Source organism: Rhinatrema bivittatum, chromosome 4, assembly GCF_901001135.1.
Source record: "Rhinatrema bivittatum chromosome 4, aRhiBiv1.1, whole genome shotgun sequence".
NCBI lineage: Eukaryota > Metazoa > Chordata > Amphibia > Gymnophiona > Rhinatrematidae > Rhinatrema > Rhinatrema bivittatum.
This window is the reverse complement of record NC_042618.1, coordinates 42,197,555-42,220,788: the sequence shown is the minus strand read 5'-3', so window position 1 is coordinate 42,220,788 and position 23,234 is coordinate 42,197,555. Positions and strand designations below refer to the sequence as shown.

Genomic DNA, 23,234 nt, shown 5'->3' with positions numbered 1-23,234 from the left:
CACATTCAAATGGACTAACAGCAATCATACCACTTTAACCATTACCTGGAAAATGTTGTTATTCCAAAGGGAAAGTGATGACTTTTCCCTACATTCACACAAGGACAAAATGAGTTTAGTTCTTTGCCACAAAAGCAGTTGTCCCTTTCCTGGTTTGTAATAAAGGCATGGAAACTGTATTAACACACTTTACACACTCACTCATACCATATCTTCTCTCAAACTGAACAAATAAATGAGCAACTTTCAAACATCTCCATTAGAAGCTGCTGTTAAAATGTTTCCATATTCAATAACCTCTGCAAGTTCAGGAAGTCCTTTCCAGTTAGCCCAGCAGCATGTTACATATCATTAACAGTAATTTACAGCTAAAATCTGGAAGTCAAGTCAATGAGCTTTCCTTTATATACAGGCTTAAACTAAACCATTGGGTTTAAGCAATATTTGTCCACAGAACCTCACAACATAAGCATGGCATGCCACATCAAAAAGGAAGGTCCTAGCTAATTGGCAGTAATCACTGGCACTAAGTATTATTTAGAGACAGGCCTAAACTTGGGAGGCCTCGATTTTTCAGTCATGGACCGAGAATGTGCCTGCGGAGCGGCTTCTGTCAGACCAGAGTCTGCAGATGCAACTCCTGACAGCTCATCGACACAGTTCTTAGATTTTTATCCTCACCCAAACCACTTCTACTTCCAATCAGTCCTCAACCTGTGCTCCACTGCACTGTCCTTTGCAGTCGCCGGTACAGAACAGATGTAACCCACTAAATGCAGGCAGTTTGGGGCAACAAGAGGAAGCCATTTCAGAATAAATGATGAAGTGACAGGTTGAGACAAGTCTCTGTTACAGAAACCAAAAACTAACACAAACACCTTCACAAAAATCTCACATCAAAAAGGCATTTTAATTCCTCTGCCTCAGAGGGATAAAAAAGTTACAGAGACAGAGCACAAAAAAAAAAAAAAAAAATCAGTTCAACAGAGAAGTACTTTTCCCGTCTCATTTTCTATTTTCCCTGAAAATGTATTTTTTTTAAATACATTCTCCAAGGAGTTATGTTTCGTTTAATTTAGAACGGTTGTAGACCCTTTCAGGATCAATTTCACTCACCCAAAGCGGTGGACAGTCAGATACCGTATTAATGGCATTTCAGAACAGAACCACATGCTAACGTGGCAACAGCCACCACTAGAAAAAGCAAACACTGGAGTAATTAATACAAAACAAGCAAGCCTTGAAGATTTCATTACAAAGAGAATGACCAAACTCAAGGTCAGAGCAGGTTTAATCAGATCATCCATTTCCTAGAGCAGCACCTTCATGCCTACTTACTTCCTTGACCTTGCTCGTCCTCATCATTAGGGAAAAGGTCGTCTAGAGGTTCTTTGGTAGAATCGGTGTCTTTATCATCCTTAAAAAAAAAATAAAATAAAATAAAATATGAGGAACCACTAATGGTGTTATTGGAGAGCCTCTCCATTTTCCCTATCCTATTTTTTGGTTTCCATTGTATCTCTCTTCATCTAATATGGACAAGTGTTTGTTTTAAAAAGCTCCAGCACCAAAAAAAAAAAAAAAAAGAGGATATACACAAAATGCACGTACCATCTCAAAGATCATGCTCTGTCAGACATAATTAACTCTGCGGGCTACATGGACAAATCTCTTCCTCTTTCCTCCCAACACCATCCAAATCAACCACACGTTAATAATTTAATGATAGGGACCTTTATTTTCAGTTTTTAATTTTATTTTGCCTGCGAATTTCAATGTTAAAACAAACAAACAAACAAAAGACGACCTGAAAGGTTACTGTTCTCTTTTTAGGTATGCCTTGAAAATACAGAATTAGAGTTTACAAAAAAAATGGTGAAAAAATTACTTTTCCACCAATTTTTGTCATTTTTCCCACTGACATTTTTTGTTCTAACATTGAAAATCTCAGGCAAAATTAAATACAAACTGAAAACGAGAGTCCCTATTCAGTGGGTACATTTCAAGGTGCAATACTCTAAGGGCAATGCACTCAATTCTTTCAGAATCCTGGCATTCCCATTTCACAGAATGTGACATTGCGCTGAGTAAAGGAGGAACTTTATCTTGCTACCAAGCAAAAAAGCACAAACTATAAAAGGCAGTCATAAAGGTCTCAGGTGGCATCTGTATGACATGAAGGACGCTCAAATACCTAAGAAAAAAAAGTTTTTAAATAGTATGTTCTTTTCAATGGTCTGGTCATGCAAGTATATAAATATTCTGGGCAGTGAAGCAAGAACGAATAAAGCCGACATACAAGACGCTTCAAAAAGAGAGCTACATACGGATGGAGAAATATCGTCGTCGTATTTCTTCAACTGATTCATAAACTCTAGATGCTTCTTTTCTTCCTCCAGCTGAGCCACTGACTGCTCACTCCTCTGCAGCTTCTGCTGAGTATTGGCCAGCTCATCTCGCAGCCACTGGTTCTCCTGGCACAGCCGGCGGACCTGTGCCCGCAGCTTCTGCTTCTCGGATTCCACTGCATTTAAATGGTTGGACAATGCCATCATTACCTACAGTGCCCAAAAGAATAGTGAGATTAAAAGAAATCCTCGACACGGGCTTTGCAACACAACTTCCTCGGAGAGATTTCATGAACCGGGGTGCAGCAAAGGTTCATTTAGATGTGGCCTTCAAGCCTTATCAGTAGAAAACTTTAAACAGTGCTTCCTACTACTAGCAAAATTCTAGAGGAGAGCCCTTAACAAAAAAAAAAAAAAAAAAAAAAGAAGATGAAAAAACAACAGTTCTTGTGCAACTTCAGAAAAGTATTCAGTTCCTATTAATTTAAGCTGGAACCAAGAAAATGGATGGCTTGCCCTGGGTGTCGCTTCTCTTCTTTTCATTATGGTACTGACCACCGATTTGGTCTGTCTGATGTCACGCTAAAGTACTTCTGCAAGGCAGAGATGGACACAGTGATCTGAGAACTGGAATCCTCGATCCAGTGAATCGTGTTCAGGTATTTTGGAGCAATCTGAATTGTAAAAATCTGAAGAATTGGCTCACTTTTTTTTTTTTTTCAGAAAAAGAAAAAAAAAAAAAGCTACTTCCCATTTTGATACAGCTTCTGACCCGTAAATCGCAACAAGAAATTACACTTAGACAAGCAAGACAATCATAACCAGCTGGACTGTGTGAGTCACCAGTCTTTACCTTTAAAAGAACCATAAAAAATGTTTTTCTTATGTTGTACTAGTTTTTCCCTGGAAGTCCCCCTGTTCTGCAGATTTAAAGCAGTTTCAATACTCTTCTAAAATTATGCTCTTTCATTTCAGGAAGACCTCCCACAGTGCCCCAGGGGATTGCTGGGAACAGGTTCACTGCTGCGGTCACGGTTTACTGGGCTGCCAATGGCTTCTAATATTTTGTCATTTGATTTATATTCTACCTTTCAGGCACTTCAAAGCAGATTACATTCATGTAATATACCTACAGTACCTATGGAGACGGGTTAGCAAAACTGACAAAGGAATTTTGTACGCTGCAACATTTTTCAGCTTTAAAAACTCTCAATAGCATCACTTGTCATCCATCTCCATAATTTCAGCCTTTTTAACATCAAGCACATCAGCACTCTCTCCCTGTGCCCGACTATCACTATCTCTCCCTGTGACCTCAGCCAACTCAATGCACTGTGACATCGCCTGCAGTGCACTATGGGAGCTCAGGGCTTTGAGTAACTGGGATGGGGGTCAGCAAAAGCAAAATACCTGCTCTGTGAGCATGATTACAAAAGCACCAGGGAGCGATCAAACTGCTGGACTCTCTAATCCCCCCTCTTCTATGTAGCACAATATTGGAACAGAAATAAAACAGAACAGTCCGAAGGCACGGAGAATATATTTCCCTGTGTGCTATAAAGTTAAAATTCTCTCAATTTTGTCAGGCCTACATGAAAATAAAATAAGTAGAGACTTATTTAATAGTTTTGCCACATAAAATTGTTGCCATATTTATTGGTAAAGCTAACATCTGTGTCTTGGGCTAAATAAAGTTAAGCAGATGGCCATAGGGTTTCCCACTTATTGAAGACTGAAACTACCTTGGTCTCATAAGCAGAGAAGTAGCCAGTTCTCAGTCACCTACCTTTATGATATCAAACACTCAAGAACGTGCTTTCATGGCACGGTAGTTTAATGAGACTATTAAAAAAAAATGCATACTCTGAATCCTAGAAGCAGACACATGGTTTCATTAGGTGTCTATCAGTTTCCACACCAAAGCTCAGGTCGCATCCTAAGGGATAGCAAGAGGGGGGGGGAAGACAAATCTGCCAGATAAAATATGACTGAGGAGCACTGCCAATTAACTGTAGTCGCATCCTACCTGTGCTTCACTGAGTCCAAGCTCCAGCATTTCCAGGGACTTGCGGATCATGTTGGATTTCTCTTCCACCAAATTCGTCTCGTCATCTTTCTTTAAACACTTGAGAGTCTCAAGTAAGCTCTGTAAGATGGAATTGTGTTCATTCTTCAGTGCCTCCAATCCCTGAATCACTTGCTTTGTTTTAGAAATGATTTCATCTTGGGTGAGCTTCTCCAACTTGTCTTCCTTCAGGTACACCATCGTGGACATGTTGTCATACATTCTGTAACACAGCAAGAGACGCATCCATTAGGCCGAGAAGAGCCACTAATACTCTTCAGTATAAAAAGGTTGCTACATTTAATACTCCTCCTCTTTTGATGGAAAATCACAGACTACAATTTCAGATGAATGGTTTTTTTCTGGGTGGTAACAGGAAACCAAGAGCAACATGAAATGGACAAAGTGTTATATTTAAGTGTTTCTGTATTAAAAGAAACTAAAACCACCAATGTTTTCTATTTAAAATGGTAGTATCAACTGAATAGCTCGAAACGCCACTTGCCCATTTCTTGGCTCTAGGATTTACTCCAGGTCTGTCTTACTTTCTTGTCAACATATAGTTTATTATTATTCTTTGTACCTTTAATTAAAGGTCACATCATTTACTCTTAGGACCTGATTTACTAAGCAATTTTCTCAGACTCAGAATGGCAAAAAAAAGATGCATAGGGAGAGGAATGGTCAGCAGAAAAAGGGAGGTAATACTGCCCCCTGCATAGGTCCCTGGTGAGACCTCACTTGGGATACTCTGTACAATTCTGGAGACCGTACCTTCAAAAGGTTATAAACAGGATGGGGTCAGTCCGGAGGGTGGCTACTAAAATGGTCAGGGGTCTTCATTCTAAAGCAAATGGGGATAGACTTAAGGATCTAAACATGTACACCCTAGAGGAAATGTGAGATAGGGGAGAAATGGGAGATATGATAGATATTTAAATATCTCAAGAGTTTCCCTGCACAGGAGGCGAGCCTCTTTCAACAGAAAGGAGGATCCGGAGGGAGGGTTCATACGATTAGGGTGAAAGTGGGCAGACTCAGGAGTATTCTAAATCTAAGAAAATATTTATTTACCGAGAGGGTAGCAGATGCATGGAACGGCCTCCCAGTGGAGGTGGTAGAGACAAAAACAATATCTAATGTCAAGAAAGCACAGGATAAATACAGGGGATCTTTGAGGGAGCAATGGGAATTGTAAAGCTAAATTAGTTGGGTGGATGGGCAGATTAGATAGCAGAAAAAGAATATGGCCTATCACATTTTTATTTTCCTATGTAAGCTCATAGGAACAAAAGGAAACTGCTAAGCCCAAAAAAAGGAGCTTTTAACCAAATCTCTCTCTTTAGGGAGTAAAAGAACCTCAAAGCAGAGTACAATCCAATTTAAATCAGATACAGTAACATTATCAGGTCATTTATAGAAAGACTGCGACCTTGCGGTTCTGTAGCAATGTGTCTGATTTCCAGACACCAAACCCCCCTTATGGATAGAACTGATTGTATATAGAAGAAACAGACGTAGTTATTTCTAGTATAAAAATATGCAAACACAATACTCATATATACTACAAGACAGAGATTGTATGCAGCTCTCAAGAGCTATATATGTATTTGTGCACTAGCATATAACCTGTGCATTTATGGGGCAAAACAAAATTAGAGAAAAATCAATCATTGCTTCCAGCTACTGAAACAAAAACAAAAAAAAAAAAAACTTAGGGCCACTGTTTTAGACGTTTGATCCATCTGGCACTTCACTCATACAAGTGGTTTCCGTCCTGAAAGAATGCGCAGACAATTCCCACAGAACTGTCCCGTTTTGAGGCTATAATCAAACTGCCCACACTGGCACTAATGCACAGAGTTTGCAGCAAGAACCCAATGTTGTGCTTTGATAATTGCCCAAAGAAAAAACTGCCCAAAAAGATAAGGGGAATGGAACAGCTCCCCTATGAGGAAAGACTAAAGAGGTTAGGACTTTTCAGCTTGGAGAAGAGACGGCTGAGGGGGGATATGATAGAGGTGTTTAAAATCATGAGAGGTCTAGAACGGGTAGATGTGAATCGGTTATTTATTCTTTCGGATAATAGAAAGACTAGGGGGCACTCCATGAAGTTAGCATGGGGCACATTTAAAACTAATCGGAGAAAGTTCTTTTTCACTCAACGCACAATTAAACTCTGGAATTTGTTGCCAGAGGATGTGGTTAGTGCAGTTAGTGTGGCTGTGTTTAAAAAAGGCATTGAATATGTTCTTGGAGGAGAAGTCCATTACCTGCTATTAATTAAGTTGACTTGGAAAATAGCCACTGCTATTACTAGCAACGGTAACATGGAATAGGCTTAGTGTTTGGGTAATTGCCAGGTTCTTGTGGCCTGGTTTGGCCTTTGTTGGAAAATGGATGCTGGGCTTGATGGACCCTTGGTCTGACCCAGTATGGCATGTTCTTACTTGCACCTGCTTTTTCCGGCCAAAGCAATGCACTGTGCCCATGGGAACGCCTCCGAACACTGTAGGAAAAGATAGGCGCATTGATCATTTCACCTGCAGTTCAATTCCAGCCACCATTTCCAAGCTCAGCAAATGGAAGCAAGCACAGAAGGAGGTTCCCCCTGATAATTAGCTGCTTTACAAATTGAATTTCGGACAAGGCATTTCAGGCTAATGGCTAATTATAGAGCTGTTCTCGACTGGGAGGGACCAGCAGGTCCCTTACTAAACTGCTCCCCTTCGGGCACCGCCGTGCTGTGGGGACCTTCGGCTCCAGCACGTCGTCGTCCTCGTTTCCCTCTCCAGCACACGGCCCCTTGCGTGCACGTGGTCTTCCACACAACACAGTGTGGCCCTCTCTCAGAAACTACAGACTGCATCTGTTCCAGACCAGCCATGTTATGGAATCTTTTTCAGGAAAAAAAAAAAAGTTTGACTTTCGTTTGTCTCTGGCTAATATTTATTTTCAGCTCTTATGCTTTCTTCCTTTTATCTTCTCTGTCCCCTGCCCTCCATGTCTCCTGTATTCTGCTGGAGTCTCCTTTTCATTCCTTCCTTCTTCCCTCTCCCTACACTCGTCTCTTCCCCAGGATTGGAGTTAAGATTTTGGTGCCCATAGGCAGGAAGGGAGAATCATGGTGAAGTAGGGTGGAGAAAGGCAGAGTTGCCTCCATACTGCCCTTTTCAAAGTGACCCCAGGGGACGCCCTTAAAGCAAGCAGGAGCAGGCTCCTCTTCGGATTGGTACCTCCAAAGTTTGAGCTTGGTGCCCTAGGCAGCTACTTATGTTGTCAATGCCTAAATCTAGGCCTGCCCCTCCCTCCGTTCCAAATCAGGAGGTCCTCCACGTCCTCTCTCTTTTGTGGAGCCACGGGATACCATCTAGTCCATATCCTCCTATAGAGCCAACATGCCATGCACAGGGCTGTTTAAAGGATGGGGATCTTATGAAGGAAGGAAGTCTTTCCTGCTTAATTGGTAGACTTTGGACTACCACTAGCAACCAAAGAGAAAGGCTATCTAAAGATGGAATTAAAAAAAAGAAAAAGGGATAATAGTCCAGAAGCAAGTGATCAATAGGAAAGATATTCTGAATGGACTTTGATTTGAATTTATTAACAAAATGTCTTAAAATAAGGAAGCACAGCTGGGTCAGTGAAAAAAAAATTGCAAAATCAACAAATCATATAAGACAATAGATAGCAAATATCCAAGGTCAAGGAAGTCTAAAATCTATGGGGCAGATTTTTGAAGACGCGTGCGCACATGGAAGAGCATATTTTATAATGTGCGAGTGTGGCTGCGCGCATGTTATAAAACACGAGATTTTGTAATCCATGCGCGCGCAAGGGTGGGGGGGTAGATAATTGCAATTTCTGCGCGACGACGCATCGAGGCCTTCCCCAGTTCCCTCCCAGTAACTAGGAGGGAACTTCGCTACCCTAGCCTCCCCACCCCCAAAACCCTCTCTCTTACCTTTCTATTTTTTTTTTTTGTTTTGTTGTTTACTGCTCCAATGGAGCATTAGCAACTTGCGCCCGCCAGGATGCCCTTCCCCGGAACAGCGGCAAACGGTCTCTGTACCAGCCGCTTCCAGTCCCGCCCCTCCCCCGGACCACCCCCTTATCTGGGCCCAGGACTTTGGTGCGCAATGGGGTTACGTGCGTGGCCGGGCCCCTTTGAAGATGCGCGAGGCCCAGCCATGTGTGTAATCCCCGGTTTTTGCGAGGGGGAGGGATTTAAAATGTGGCCATATATTTTCCTGAACTATTAGAATGAGATGCGAGATCTCTGCCACGGACAAAAAAAAGTAGTCTTTGAAAACCAAGCTTTAGGGGTTCTCAAAGCCCCAAGAAAAGAGACTAGGGGGATAATGTGACAAAATTGCTCTGTGTCATGTGTACACTGCCACAGCTGCTGAAACATTTCCAGAAAATGTGTGGTGATGCACAAATTCTCCATCACAGGGACCTTTTCTAGGTTCTCATGCCAGGCAGTCAGGTCTTCAACACCGTCCCTTCCAGTCCAACACCAAGTTTAAGGTGCAAAATCTATAGTCTGTGAATGTTTAAGGAACTTGAAATGTCACATGTGGTTTTCTAAACAGTAATGCTGGATATGTACATCAATAGTAGCTGGACATGTCCATTCTGCGCAGAGCATAATGGTGGCTACAAGTCTTCCACAGCAGCATTGGAATGCTAATTACTAGATGAAAGGAGCTGTCAAAAGTGATGGGCAGAAAAGACTCCCTCACACTCTGCCATGCACACTGCGTCCAAGAGTCTGAAGTGCTATATGCTTTGAGAGTGAGATATCCGCTCTTAGTGTATGATATCAGCCTGTGGCATGCTCTATCGGCCTATAGTGTACACCCATAGGAAACCCACTATAAACATTTATACTTTAATCTCACCATCAAAATTCATGTCCACTGTCCCATTTTGCTTAAAAAATGCTGGGGACATCTCTCTCCAAAAGGTCCTGAAATTGGACATTTTCAGTATGTCTGACAATGGAACCAACACACAAATGGTTTTATATATATATATATAGTTATATAGTGAGCGAGGAAAAAAAAAAAGCAAAAGAAAAACCAACTACATTTGACTGAAGCAGTGAAAAATATTCTATCCTATCCCTAACACACAGCAAACAAAAGGTGTGAAAACACGCAAGGCATTTCTTCAATATCAGACTGCTACTGATCCCTGGCGAGGCCTCATCTGGAGTACTGTGCTCAATTCTGGAGATCATGTTTCAAAAAGGACAGGATGGAGGTGGTCCAGAGAAAGGCAGCCACTGATGAGGAGAGGCTGAAGGATGTAAATATGAATACCCTGGAGGAGAGGAGATGCAGGGGAGATCGGATACAGACTTCTAAATAGCTGACGGGTATTAATGATACATGGAAATTGAGTCTTTCCCAGTGGAAATGAAAGGTGGGACCTGGGAACATAATATGAAACCGTCACGAGGACAGAGTCTGGATTAACATCAGAAATATTTCTCAACGGAAATGGTGGTGAATGCATGCTGTGCCCTCCCGGAGGAGGTGGTAAGGACAACGACGACGGCAATGGAATTCAAAAGGGCATGGGATAGAAAGGAAATGAAGCACAAGGAGTAACCTGTGTTAACTGGGGTAACCTGAACGGAGCAGCAGTTACTACCCCAGACTGGATGGACCACTGGGTCTTTTTCTGCCATCATTTACTAAGTTACTATGATACTGGAACACTAAACCAGAGAGCATCTACAATATCCTTCTCGGGCTAGCAGTATCCCCAGCAAGAACCGTACATCTAACCATTTAAGAAGTTCCATGCAGAAGTAAGAGTCGAATTTCTGGGAACACTCACATCCACACACAAATATGAATCCAAAAGAAGCACCCCCAACATGCACCGACAATGTGGGGTGGATAGGACACGAAACACAAAAGCTATCTGAGGGGCAGATGCAACGCTCTCATAAGACGTCTCCCCTCTGCTAAGCAGGCAGACATTAAAAGGCTGGGATTAATTAGGAGGAAGTTGTTTGGGTTTTAATCCCCAATCACTCTGTACAGAACGCGGATGTAAAAATAAAACGGAACGCTGATGCGTCTGTCAGTGGACCAGCAGTTTCTGTCCTAGATCACGGCATTCACTTAAGCTGCAGATCGGGAGTAATTCAGACTACATTAGAACAATCTTCAGAAGCTGGAAGAAACGGCCAGAGCAACTTAAGCCAGAACTGCAGCTACTGTTGCTCGTATGGACAAAGCAATACATTTTGATAAACCCTTGGCAGAAAGCCTCATGTTTTCCCATACAGCAAATGCCAAATTACAGGACAAAAGTCTCTTGATGCCTGTTTCCAATGTAGGAAATGGTGCGGAGAAAGAACCATGTGACCGATACCCAGAAATGCAAAAACATTGCTCCTAGCTTTTACTTTCTATTCCGATCCAACTCTATGGCCCCAAAGCTCCCCAGCAGATGCAAGGCACAACAGGGCCATATTTTTATAGCTGCATAACAGGGCAATGACATTTTCTGAAGGGAGGATTTGGACTGTTATTATTCTAAGCCATGCCTTGCTGGACACACACAGGTCCGCAGGTAAGTAGGCTCCTTTAGTTCTGGGTGGAACTTCACGCTTGGATGAGAGTTATTTCCTCTGAGTCTCCACCAACACCCCCTCACTGGGAGCATTAAAAGCTTTCAGTGTGCTTAACAGCCGTTAATCCTTTCAGCCTTGTACCTCAAAATACAACCCGGGCATTCACTTTAATTCTTTAATGGAGAACCCATCCTTCAGCTGTCAAAGATCTGAACTGCTGCTGGAAGGGCTTGGTTCAGGGGATGGATCAGCTGTTACTTCCAAACCTCGCAAGAAACCAACTAGCCATCTCAACATATCTGCAAGCACAGTGTACAGAGGAGAAGGGAGTTAAAAATAAAACCCAGGCCACAGCACGCTGGTTTGCTGCCATCACTGATGGCAGTAGGGAAAAAGCTTTCCAGTTCTCCTCTCACTTCTTTATACTGGGCCAGGTTACTCCCGGGGAAAATTCTGCATTGTGTAGAATTAGACACGGGGGACCAGGAAGATGCAGTTAATGGCCGTGAAGATCCGTGCAGGCTGGAAGAGAGGAAGGGAGAGTGATAGCGTTAGCTGGAAGCAAAGAAAGAGTGCCGGTGGACTGGCCTATGCAGCCTGGAAAAGAGTTGGCAGAGTCGGTATTAGCCCAAGCAGGCCAAAGGAGATGAGCCTGCAGCATTGGATTTGTGTGGCCCAAACCAAGGAGGGAGCAGTGGGAGATTGCTGGAGCCTGAACAAGAGAGGTAGAAGAACAAGCTTGGAAAGAATGTTGGGGGGTCTTGCTAAAGACAGGGTGACAGATAAGAATAAAAGCTAGAGGGTCTTGCTAAAGCGAGGGGGGAGGGTAGACAGACAGACGGAGCTGGGGAGGAAAGGCAAGCCTGGGGGAGAGAAAGCTGGAGTTCAGAGAAAGACCTGGGGTAGAAGGTCAAAGCCTGGAAGAGTGGGGGAGGGGACAATGAGAGAGAAAGCTGATGGAGAGAATTGGAGAAGGATCATTCCTTGGGGGGGGGGGGGGGCATAGCAAACAAACTAGGGGACTGAGCCAAGGAGAAGGGGTTCAAGTCATAAGGGGGGGGGACTGTTGAGGGGCACAAGCAATCTGGAAGGGCCAGGCCTAATGATGGGAAAATGCTGCATAAAATTTTAAGTCTCTGCATCATTTGAGGATTAACTTTTTTCTGCATGCACTATAAATTACTCAGACAGTGATTATAGTGTGTTATCTAAACAAAGTTTGCAGAACTTTAACCGCTGTATGCAGATTTTGTGCATTTTTTGTTCAGAATTGCCCTAGGAGTACTAGATGTACTACACCAGGTGTGGCCAACTCCGGTCCTCGAGAGCCACAGACAGGGCCAGGTTTTCAGGATATCCACAATGAATGTGCATGAGGTTTGCATGCACTGCCTCCACTGTATGCAAATCTCTCTCATGCATATTCATTGTGGATATCCTAAAAACCTGGCCCGAGGACCAGAACTGGCCACCCCTGTCCTACACCATCTTCCCGCAGGCACATCTGGCCCACTGAGGTAAAGTGCTGTTAAAGCACAGCTCATTCCTTCAGATATATGAAACAAAGAAGCCCAGCTATTTACTTTTAATTATTCAAAAGGAACAGAGCTTTAGGGATTTAAAATAAGATTCCCAGAGCAAGCCAGGTCAGCGGTCAAGGGGGGGAGAAGCCTGTTTCAGACACTGCACAAAATGGAGACAGCTAGAGAGCAGGCTTGGGGCTCTGGAAGGAGCTGTGGACAGTGGTCCCTGGCCAAGAACTGGCTAGATCTGTGAGGAGGGAAGGGGGCTGTTAATAAAACAGGGGGGGGGGGGGGAGGGGGGAGGGAAATAAACCACTGAGGTTGCGAAGGCACAGAATTCAAAGGCTCTAGCCCACTTCTCTGTAAGCAAAAAAGAAACCAAAAAGATGAAATCATCTCTTCAAGGAAGAGACGTGTGAGAGAGAAAAACCATCTCGAGGCCTGTCCAACACCTTGTTTGCCACTGGGGAAAAAGAAAAAAAGTTTAGAGGTGGGGGAGGTTGGTTCAGTAGAACACTGAAGAAAAAACAAAACATGAGGGGGCAAAAAAAAATCTAAGGAACCAAGAAGATTATAAAAAAGAAAAAAAAAACAAAAAACTAAACTAAGACCAGGAGGAAAAGCCATGGAGCCTGCTGGAGACATCCGAATGGACCAATACGAAAAAAAAAAAAAAAAAAAAGAGCAGCTGCAAGGCCACAAGAATGTAGAAAGTCCCACACGTGCACGGAACAGGCTCCGTCGTCACCAGAAAGTTCTGAAAATGTCTTCAGGGAACAGAAGGAAACCATTGGGCCGAAAAAGAATTACAGATCTATAAAAGCAATGAAAGAGATGAGTAAGAGAAAGGAACTAGGGAAGAGCAGCACATGCAAATGAAACTGTAGAGTAACTTCCTCTATCATTAATTCCTAAGTAGTACAAAGTGCAAACTGGCATGGCAGGGTATTTCTCTGACTGAAACACTGGGAGTCAGTCCCTGCTGGCTAAGGCCTACACCAGAATAATCCAGGCAAGAGGTCTTCAAGAAGTTGAGCTGGCGCATTGCGGCTTTATGAACTTCTACGCCACAGCTGCATGGCAATCCTACGGACTCCGAGGACTTGGCATCCTACGTTCCCTCCCAGTAATAGGTCTAGCCAGGCCTTCAGTGTGAAAATATGTTTGAGGAAACTTTAATCTTCCAAACTAGAACTACAAACACAACTGATGAAGACACTATTAGTGCATGTGCCAAACCCACCGCCAAGAATGGACACTAACAGAGCCAATCTCAAGAGCAGCCGCTCTACACACGATCTGTATTCTGGATTTGGGAATGCACTTCTCACACAGAGCACAAGCACACTTAGCATTTTCTCAGCTTGCTCTAGAATACTAATTACAAGTTAGATTGTTGGAATAGCACGGCTGCCATTTTCTAGACTGGTTCGCGGGGCTGACCCAGTGGACTCCAGGTAAATACAGCAATTAAGGGGCCACATGAGCGCCGAGCTCTTGTGCTTAACTGGAGAAGCACCAGGTACTGCTCGCATTTTTGACTGCTTTGGTCAACTTGCAAAAGGGAGCTATTTGCAGAAAAAAAAAAAAAGCGTGCATTCAAATATTGTAGAACAAGTTATTACTGCACAATTGAAGATGTTTTATTTATCTTTTCTATATTTCCTTAACATAGACCTTAATTGTTAGTTTTTTCCCTACTCTTCTCGTGAACTTGACTTAGACACTAGCCTGGAGTTTTTTGCCTTTTTTAAAAATAATAAATTAGATATTCTGAGGCAGTTTCTTATTTACACATTCTTATATTCCACAGATTCCAATAATGGCAGGTTGTATTCTAACACAAATTAATAGAAATAAAATTACACATTGCAAAGAACATTTAAAAGAAGAGGCACTGCAATGGTCTTTTACCAAAAAGTGCCACACACTAACTGCACGCCCCTGTCCGCCTTGTGATATAAAATGCAACTACAAACAGCTTCTCAGCAAAGCATTCCAGCCCTTACATTTGTGACCACTAACAAGCCAACTAGTGATGTCTTTAACAGCTTTATTTTCTTTCCCTTGTGCTTTACAAAAATCTCATAGTAGCTATGTGAGCACTACTTCTTAACAGAACAAAGAAATGAACTAGAGGGGGTGATGGGAGAATGAGGCAAGATGAGAGATACAGGATGTAAATTCATCCACGCTTCAATATGCTTGCAAGCTCATTTTATCTTTTACAAACAGTAAGATTTATTTTTATTGTTTCATGTGAAACCTGTCAAACTTCTAAAAATAATGATCTTGTTATTTGAACCCTTAATGTTGTCCATTTGGAGAAGGTAACTTGTTCTTTGATGGTTAGAGGTCAGGATTCAAATACAACCCTTACCCACATTAAAAAAAAAAAACAAACCTCTAACAATCCATGGAATGGTCACCTAAAAGTAAAATACAGCCCATTTCACTCCAATGGAGTCCTCATGATCATATTTCACAGCATTTCATTTTAACATGTGCAGACATCTATCCCACCCAGCATCAAGAAGTCAATTCAGAAAAAAGGTCTTCCTGCTGTACAGAAATATACAGCAGAAAATGTCACACTCCTTAATATATCTGTGGAATATAGTTTTGATGTGAATGTTTATACATTTCACAAACATACTGCTCCAACTCTGGATTTTCTCCAGCGTACATCCGCAGCAGGTAAGATTAATAAGTGCTTTCCATGCATCTCACATCTATTCTGCAGCAAGCAAACTATGCCACGATTTTAGCATGCGTGCCAATAAAACTGAGCCAGAACAGATTAAAACACGTTTTGGCACTGAAAAGTTACAATGTCCATTAACAAGTGAAATTATTATTAACAATTTATAAAGTGTACTAAAGATAATATCTCTCAAAGAGAATGGGTTCTGGGGAGGCTTTATTGATCCTAGAGAAGTCTGGAGTTGTACTAGATGGCTTTTAACAGACCAACAAAAAAAAAAAAAAAAAAAGGTCTCAAAAGCTGAAGTACTGCAACACCAAAAACACCTGCAAGATCTTAAAAACTCTAAGAGTTCATTGTTTGTCATCTAATAGCTGTCACAATCAAACCCCAAATCAGCTAATAACACAACCTCAAAGGACACAGATCAAAATACAGAGCATATCTTCGCTACTTACTAATAAGTGTGAAAATGCAGTATCAACTGTTAAACACATTTTGGAAAAAATAAAAAAAATCAATAAGACCACAAAATCATACAGTGACAATTACACAACCTTTTGTTCTTTCCCATATAACAAATATTATACCGCCAGAGAACATCCATCCCCTTCAGTATCACAACTTTAAAAAATAATAAAAACATCCAATTTTGGAGTTTTGGACATCATCTGGAGGTGCCACTGATGAGATGCTTTAGCGCTTTCAATAAGTGACAATAAAATGCTTCAGCGCAGCTCTCAGTGCTGCCCTGTCCATCCCAATCTTCGAAAATACAAAAAAAAAAAAACCCAACAACAACTCGGTATACATGTGCATGCAGAGGGCAAATCTTGAGTGCAAACTTGTGACACACCCTAGGGTTTATTTCGGCTCAAACTGTTGGCTGGCAGAACCAAAGCTCCAAGATGCTTACCATTAAGAAGATATCAAAGGAATAGATACAAGTGGTTATGCAACTACCTTTTCAAAGGACCACCATTTCCTCAACACCATCTAGTGTGGAGATGTACGGCTCGTAACAGTAAATGCTACAATTCTTGACCTTCCACTCACAGTGTGACAACTGCTGGCCTCACAGCTCCAAAATGCATTTGGCAAGTCAACATGTGGCAACAACTGAAGCTTTACAAGCCCTTCCCTTACAGAAAACATTTTTGTCCACACTCTGCTTCACCAGCTGCTAGAGAAGGGGCATGTCCTTAAAACGAGTCTTCAGTTCAGGCTACATCATCACCTTAAACCCTGCTAGAAAGCCAGCTGGCTCATCAAGTAACCCTTGCTAAAGCAGGCTTTACAGGCTAGCCTGGTAGGACATTAAGCAATTGCCACAGACGCACACCCAGGTCAATTCACTGCTCTAGTTAAAGCTATGGCACCTCAATACAGAGGTTACACTAGTGCCAGCCTCTTCATGTTATGCCCAAAACTCTGTAAACTATTTGAATCTTTATTACATCTCAAAATTCTTCAGCCATGTTTGATCCCCTAAATGAAACAAAAACTAGACCTGCCCACCAACCCCTACAAATTATTAAAGACTGGATAATCAGGGAATAGGATAGATACATAATGGAAGAGATGCCATTTCATACCGAGGGGTCATCTGAGCTAATGTGGAAGCCTTTTAGGACATGCTAGACATGAATGCATATTATGGGAACTTTGATGGAAGTAGAACTGATTACGAAAGGATGGATTTAAGGCTCTCCCTCATGGATTCTCATTTGTGGATGTTGTAAAGTACATTTGCACTTTGTGTTGCAAAGTATGGGATGATTTGCTATAAGAAAAATGTAAAATGTTAAAACATTAAAGGTGAGGCGTTTTTATTTAAATAACCCTTTTCTGTGTTAGCAAAAGAATGTAGTGGGCCTCTGATCGGTCTGGTGCACATCCAGCCAACCACTTTTCTAGTTCCTCCAATGCCATAAAGCTGACGGCCAGGAAAAGTAGGAGCAGACATGGCATGGAAAACCCAGTCTAACCTGACACATCTGCAGCACAGTAGCCTAAGATTAGCAAGGCTCTTTTATACTTGTTAAAGATACCTGTTATATCAGACAGTATAACTTGTTTCTTGCAGAAAACTAAATCCCAGCTGAAAAACTACCAACATTTAACAAAGATCATAAAATTGTTGGGCACAAGAGGAAGTGCCTCTAAGATGTGGTCATCCAGGTCAGCCCAGTGACAATGCTGCTCATTGTCACATGGGAGACCTGGATCTGACTGCCAAATCCGGCTTCTGCTCCTTGGAAAGGCAAAACTCATTATGTGGGGGAGAGGAGAGGAAGAATCTCATTCATCACACAAAAGCGCCACCCACTGATCAGACTCAGGATACACGTCCGGGTTCCAGAAGGAGCAGTGGGGTGTATAACCCTGTCACTATGATTGATGGCTGGCATTATAAAATGGGGAAAATCCTTGGGCAGTAGTTAACATGGATTTGCCCATCTCAGGAGGGCCTGCTCACTCAAGATCTTAAACTTCCTCACCTCAGAAAGCAGCTAAGAGGCAGAACTACCTAGACTAGTGGTATTCACTCCCAGCCCTTGAGGACCACAAACAGGCCAGGTGTTCAGGCATACAATGTAGGAAGTGTGCACAAAAATCTCTCTCATTCATATTCTTTAGGATTATCCTGAAAACCTGACCTGTTTGTAGCCCTCAGGGCTGGGAGTGAATACCACTGACCTAGACTTTTGACAATCTCAGCCTAAATGTTTCTTGACTGTTACTTGCTCTCTGAGTCTTGGGTATCCTCTCTTTTTTTTTTTTTTTTTTTAAATCCTAATACACAGGTCGATACAGTAACATTGAGTTAAAGATTCCCCGTCTGTAACGTGCTGGGAGCGCACAATACAGACAAGTAAGGCCATTCAGCGATACAGTCTCCAGTTTCACGCGTCCTTAGCGCTTCCTAAACCCTTTCCTAAACACTTTCCGCACCCAGCATGTAAATGAACGAAAAAGCTGTATAATGAAGGAATTAGCTATTCCACTGCGATACTGTAACGGGCGCTAATATTATCTCCTCCGTAACCCGCTGTTCTGCCGCGGCCTTAACCTGCTAGTTTACCGCCTCCCCCTAGTAGGAGTTAGTGTAGTGTAGTGTAAAAACATTGCTTACCCGCCCTGGTCCCGTCCGGTCCCCTCCTCCCGAAGCAAAAAAAAAAAACAAACGAAAAAGTAGCAAGGCTCGGGCCTGCTACGGTAAGTGTAAAAATGTAAAAAACAAAAAACCTGGGTGCGCTGGTACCTGTCATTTCAAATGACATTTGAAATGACAGGCACCAGGAAGTGTAAAAAAGTGTAAAAAACAAAAAACCTGTGTGTTATATAAAAAAATAAAAAAATGTTAAATACCTGTCGGAGGGCCATGGGTCCAGGCGGCCGGCGGGCAGCCATCAGTGGCATCCGGTAGTCCCTTCTCCCGATTTCGGACGGGCGGGTCGGCAGCAGGGGGGGGGGGGGCAGCCATCAGCGGCATCCGGTAGTCCCTTCTCCCGATTTCGCACGGGCGGGTCGGCAGCGGGGGGGGGGGGGGGGGGGGGGGCGGCAGCAGGATCCAGCGTGTTCGATCGGGCAGGCAGGTAGGTGGCAAAATAAAGATGGCCGCCTGCACGGGAAAAGCGTGCAATTGGCCGCTGAAGACGTGACGTCACACCCCGTGACGCCAAACGTCGTGACGTCACATCTTCAGCAGCCAATTGCACGCTTTTCCCGTGCAGGCGGCCATCTTTATTTTGCCACCTACCTGCCTGCCCGATCGAACACGCTGGATCCTGCTGCCGCTGCCCCCCGGACCCCGCTGCTGCCTACCCGCCGCTCCCGGATCCTGCTGCCGACCCCCCACTGCCGCCCCGCCCATGCGAAATCGGGAGAAGGGACTACCGGATGCCGCTGATGGCGCCCCCCCCCCCCCGCTGCCGACCCGCCCGTGCGAAATCGGGAGAAGGGACTACCGGATGCCGCTGATGGCTGCCCGCCGCCCACCTGGACCCACGGCCCTCCGACAGGTATTTAACATTTTTTTTATATAACACACAGGTTTTTTGTTTTTTTACACTTTTTTACACTTTTTTACACTTCCTGGTGCCTGTCATTTCAAATGTCATTTGAAATGACAGGTACCAGCGCACCCAGGTTACTGTATAGGCGCTGTTACAGCGCCTATACAGTAAAATGGGTTGCGCGGGCATAACCCTTCCCTAACGCTTCACAGCCGCGGCATGCATTTGCATGCGATTAGAGGAGAGTATCGGGGAGTTAGTGAAGAGAACTGTGGGTGCGGGGAGGAAGGGTGCGCCTGACACTGCCGCACTGTTTTTACCGCGGCCTTACTGTATCGAGCCGACAGTTTGTTATGGTTTTACACCGAGAATAAAAAAAAGTTATGCACTTAATGATTTTCTTTTAATCTTACTCTCCAACTCTTCTTGACATATTTCCTTTTTATGCATATAAGAGATCTCTGCATGTGACTTTGCTAAGGAGAGTAACAGCAAAATCCTCTTTTATATTCTTGATAGAGGGCGTGGCTGAATAGGAGGAGTCTTCAAATCCTTTACACACGTCAAAATATCTGAAAAAATATGTATTCTTGCATATTCTGGTTTATATTTTAACTACCATCTGCTGAGTTAAGACGGAGCCATTAGATTGTAAGCCCTCTGTGGATAGGGAAATACCTACAGTACCTGAATGTAAACTGGTGTGATATCTCAATCGAGATCAAATGTCGGTATATAAAAATAAATAAATAAATACATAATGGAAGAACAGGGTGATAGCACATTCTTTCCCATCAGAGCAGGACATCACAAAAAAGCAATGTATCTTAAAGGAGGTTATTTTTCTTGTCATGTACTTCTGTACTGCTCACAACTGAGATCCACCAAGGCTTCTAGAGCTACCATTCAGTTTTCTTTCCCACTTTCTTCTCCCTCCTCCCCCAGCCCATCAGTGAACACTAGACGCCGTAATCTACCGTGGCCAAGGTCTACAACTGACAAGGGTCTCTCCCTTAGCTTCTGCTTCCCCAGAAATGTTAGCACTATCATGATCTCAGTTGAGCTTGAGAAGTCTCTGTGACAGAAATCAAACAAATCTCAGCTTTGCAATGCAAAATTTTCTGGATCATTAAAAGGGCCCATTTTTTATGGGGAAAAATGTTTTTTAGATTTGTTTACAAAAGAAGGAGAAAATAAAAAAACTAAAAAATCACTAATCTTTCCTTAGGTACCGACCTGACATGAGAAAAATGAGGTTTGCCATGGCTAGCTAGGATGCTTTCTAAAATAGAAAAGTAATATTTGCATGGAGTTAAACATTTATCAGTAGCATAATAGCCTTTGGAGTTTGATAAAACAAATAGCTCTGAAAGCAGACAATGAGAGATGTGGTGGGATTTGACAGTCTGTGAGAAATGGACAAGATAAGAATGTGTATTAGTACCAACAGACTAGAATACAAACATTATTTAGTACAGACAGGGCTGATGGTAGGAAACCGTATTCCTTGAGTGCACCACCTAAGAGTTGCCAATGCAGTCTAATACTTTTGTAGTTGCAGCTCAACTCTTCTTTGAATCAATTAGACACTCTAATTTTCATATGCTACTAATGTACATGAACCTACATTTCCCCCATTAGCCCTATGAATTCTCTCTCACTGTTGAGTACAACCCTTAACAGCAAAGTTTGGTAGATAATTTTTTGGCAATTATCCTATATGTTCAAGAGCCAACTGGATATAACTAAGCAGTATGCTATTAAATGTTGGAAATGTAAAGAGGGACCACCATATGCAGTGCCTGCATCATTATCTTTAGTGCTGGTACAGTCTTAGAAACATGACTCCTCTTTACTGAAATCTATTAGTGAATACACTTTTTTGTTCTTATTTTACAAATAAAAACTGCTTTAAAAAATTCTTAACTAGTTTCTATTTTGGATTATCAGCTAATGCTTTATTCACTTGTTCAAAAAGCAGCACTATAAGGTATCTCAGAGAACTAGCACAGGACTAGCTAGTATTGTGCAGTTATAAATGTGGAGAACAGAATATTTAATATGGATTCAGTGGTAATAGTGATCGTATGTGATCGTTTTTTTCTGTTTGGCATTTTTTCACTTTGAAGGGGTTTTTTTATTAGAATTATAAATAAGCAGTATAATACTAACATATGAAACACAGCCACATCAATTTCAAGGTATAATCCTTATAAATTGTAGTAATCCAAGCTTATGTAAAAAAAAAAAAAAAAAAAATCAGAGACAGTAAAATGGAGAATTGCTTGCATCACCCTGAAATCTATCCATCAGCATCAGATATCTTAGGAAAGAGTCCTAGAGAAAGGACATCTTACTAGGCATAAATATGTTCGATAAGTCTAACAAGGCCTATCTGCACTCTAGAATGGGTTTGTGTGCAGCTCCTGCTTTGTTCTCCTGACTTCAGAGGGCGTGCGGACCCCCTTCGGATGATCTTATTAGCATGAAGGGCACCAACTCCATCTTCACAACCTGACTCGCACAGCAAAAACCGGCAGCTCAGACAAAGCATCTCTACCCCTGCAGCAGCAGCACTGGCATGTGCGGGACCAATCAAAGGGAAGAGGCTGGGAAGCCGCTCTCAGCCCTAGCAAGGGTAGGACTGCGGACCGACTCCGGGGGAGGGGAGGGGGGACATCGCCATGCCCACCCTGCCTCGGCCCATGCGATCTCAGGGCACCGAGAGAGAGAGAGATGCCCCGAGCCCTGCCCCTCCCCTCTTCCTATCCACCCTACCGCAGTAATTCAATACCTCCCTGAACGCCTCATCCAATACCCCCCCCTCCCTCCCTCCCTCATATTCATCCCCCAGCTCTGTCACGCAGCCTCCTCCACCCCCTCCCTCCGATTCTCCACCGCCGTCTTCACCCCCAACGCCCTCCCTCCTATCCAGCCCCAGCACTGTCACCGCAGCCTTTCGTCCCTCCTCTTTATCCACCATCCCTGTCCTCCCCCCCTCGTCATACGCGCCCGCTTCGCCCTCCATCCCCATGTCACTCCCTCCCCGATGGTCATTTACCGTTCCGCGGCGATTTCCAAACCTCCTCCGAGATCGAGACCGCGTCCTCCTCCCTCTGCCGAGCTACTGGCGGGGCTGGAGGGAGGCAGGGAGGCCGCCGCTCCCTGTCCGCCCTTTCCCGGCACCCGGAGCAGGCGGGGCGGGCTGAGCGCACGTCAAAGGCCGCAGCGACAGCAGCAGCGGGGAGGAGAAGGCAGCAGCCGCCACCGCCCTGTACCCTCTGCCCGGCCGGCAGCCTCACGGGCCGTCTCCCAGCTCACCCTGCCCGGCCGGCTCCCCTCCGTGCGCCCACTCCTGCTTTCCCCCAACCGAAAATGGCGTCTCCTCCTCCCGCCCCACAATGCCGTGCGGCCGAGCCATGATGTAATCTGTCACCCCTTAAAGAGACAGCAGCTGTCAAAGAGCTGGCCACCCCTGCAGCACCTTACCCTGGAAAGGAATAATACCATTTCCTTAAATTGCAGGCCATGTCAAGAGCAATGCTTCCCAACCCTCTCTTGGAGGCACGCCTAATCAGTCAGGTTTTCAGGATTGCTACAATAAATATGCATAAGGATCATCAGTGTATGCAAACCTATCTCATCCATATTCATTATGGTTTCCTGAAAACCCACTGGCTAGGTGTGCCTCCAGGGTTGGGAGACACTGCACTAGTGATTTTAAAAAGCATGGTTACAGGAGGGGGTGCTCATTAAAACACAGGACAATAACAGGATATTGGCAGATAAGGCCCCTGTGGTCCCTATGGCAGAATTTCCCAACTCTGTTCTGGTGACATCACAGACAGTCAAGTTTTCAGGATCTTCACAATGAATATGCATGAAATAAATTTGCATACATTATGAATATTCTGCTGACTGGTGGTGGATTCACCAGGCAGGTTTGGCAACCCCTGCCTTATGTTCATTGTAATTTTCTC

The 23,234-nt window shown here is 43.5% G+C and overlaps 1 protein-coding gene across 4 annotated transcripts in view; it reads right to left on the bottom strand.

Moving 5' to 3' along the window:
* Positions 1-22,643, bottom strand: part of KLC1 (kinesin light chain 1) — a 102,544-nt gene extending 79,901 nt beyond the window's left edge. For all 4 annotated transcript variants that reach the window (XM_029598034.1, XM_029598036.1, XM_029598035.1 and 1 more), the window contains exons 1-4: positions 22,316-22,643; positions 4,375-4,636; positions 2,328-2,558; positions 1,339-1,417 (exon numbers count right to left, since the gene is read on the bottom strand). In XM_029598034.1, coding sequence (XP_029453894.1) covers positions 1,339-1,417; positions 2,328-2,558; positions 4,375-4,635 — 571 coding nt within the window. In that variant the 5' untranslated portion in view covers position 4,636; positions 22,316-22,643. The remainder of the gene's footprint in view (positions 1-1,338; positions 1,418-2,327; positions 2,559-4,374; positions 4,637-22,315) is intronic.
* Positions 22,644-23,234: the final 591 nt, after the last annotated feature.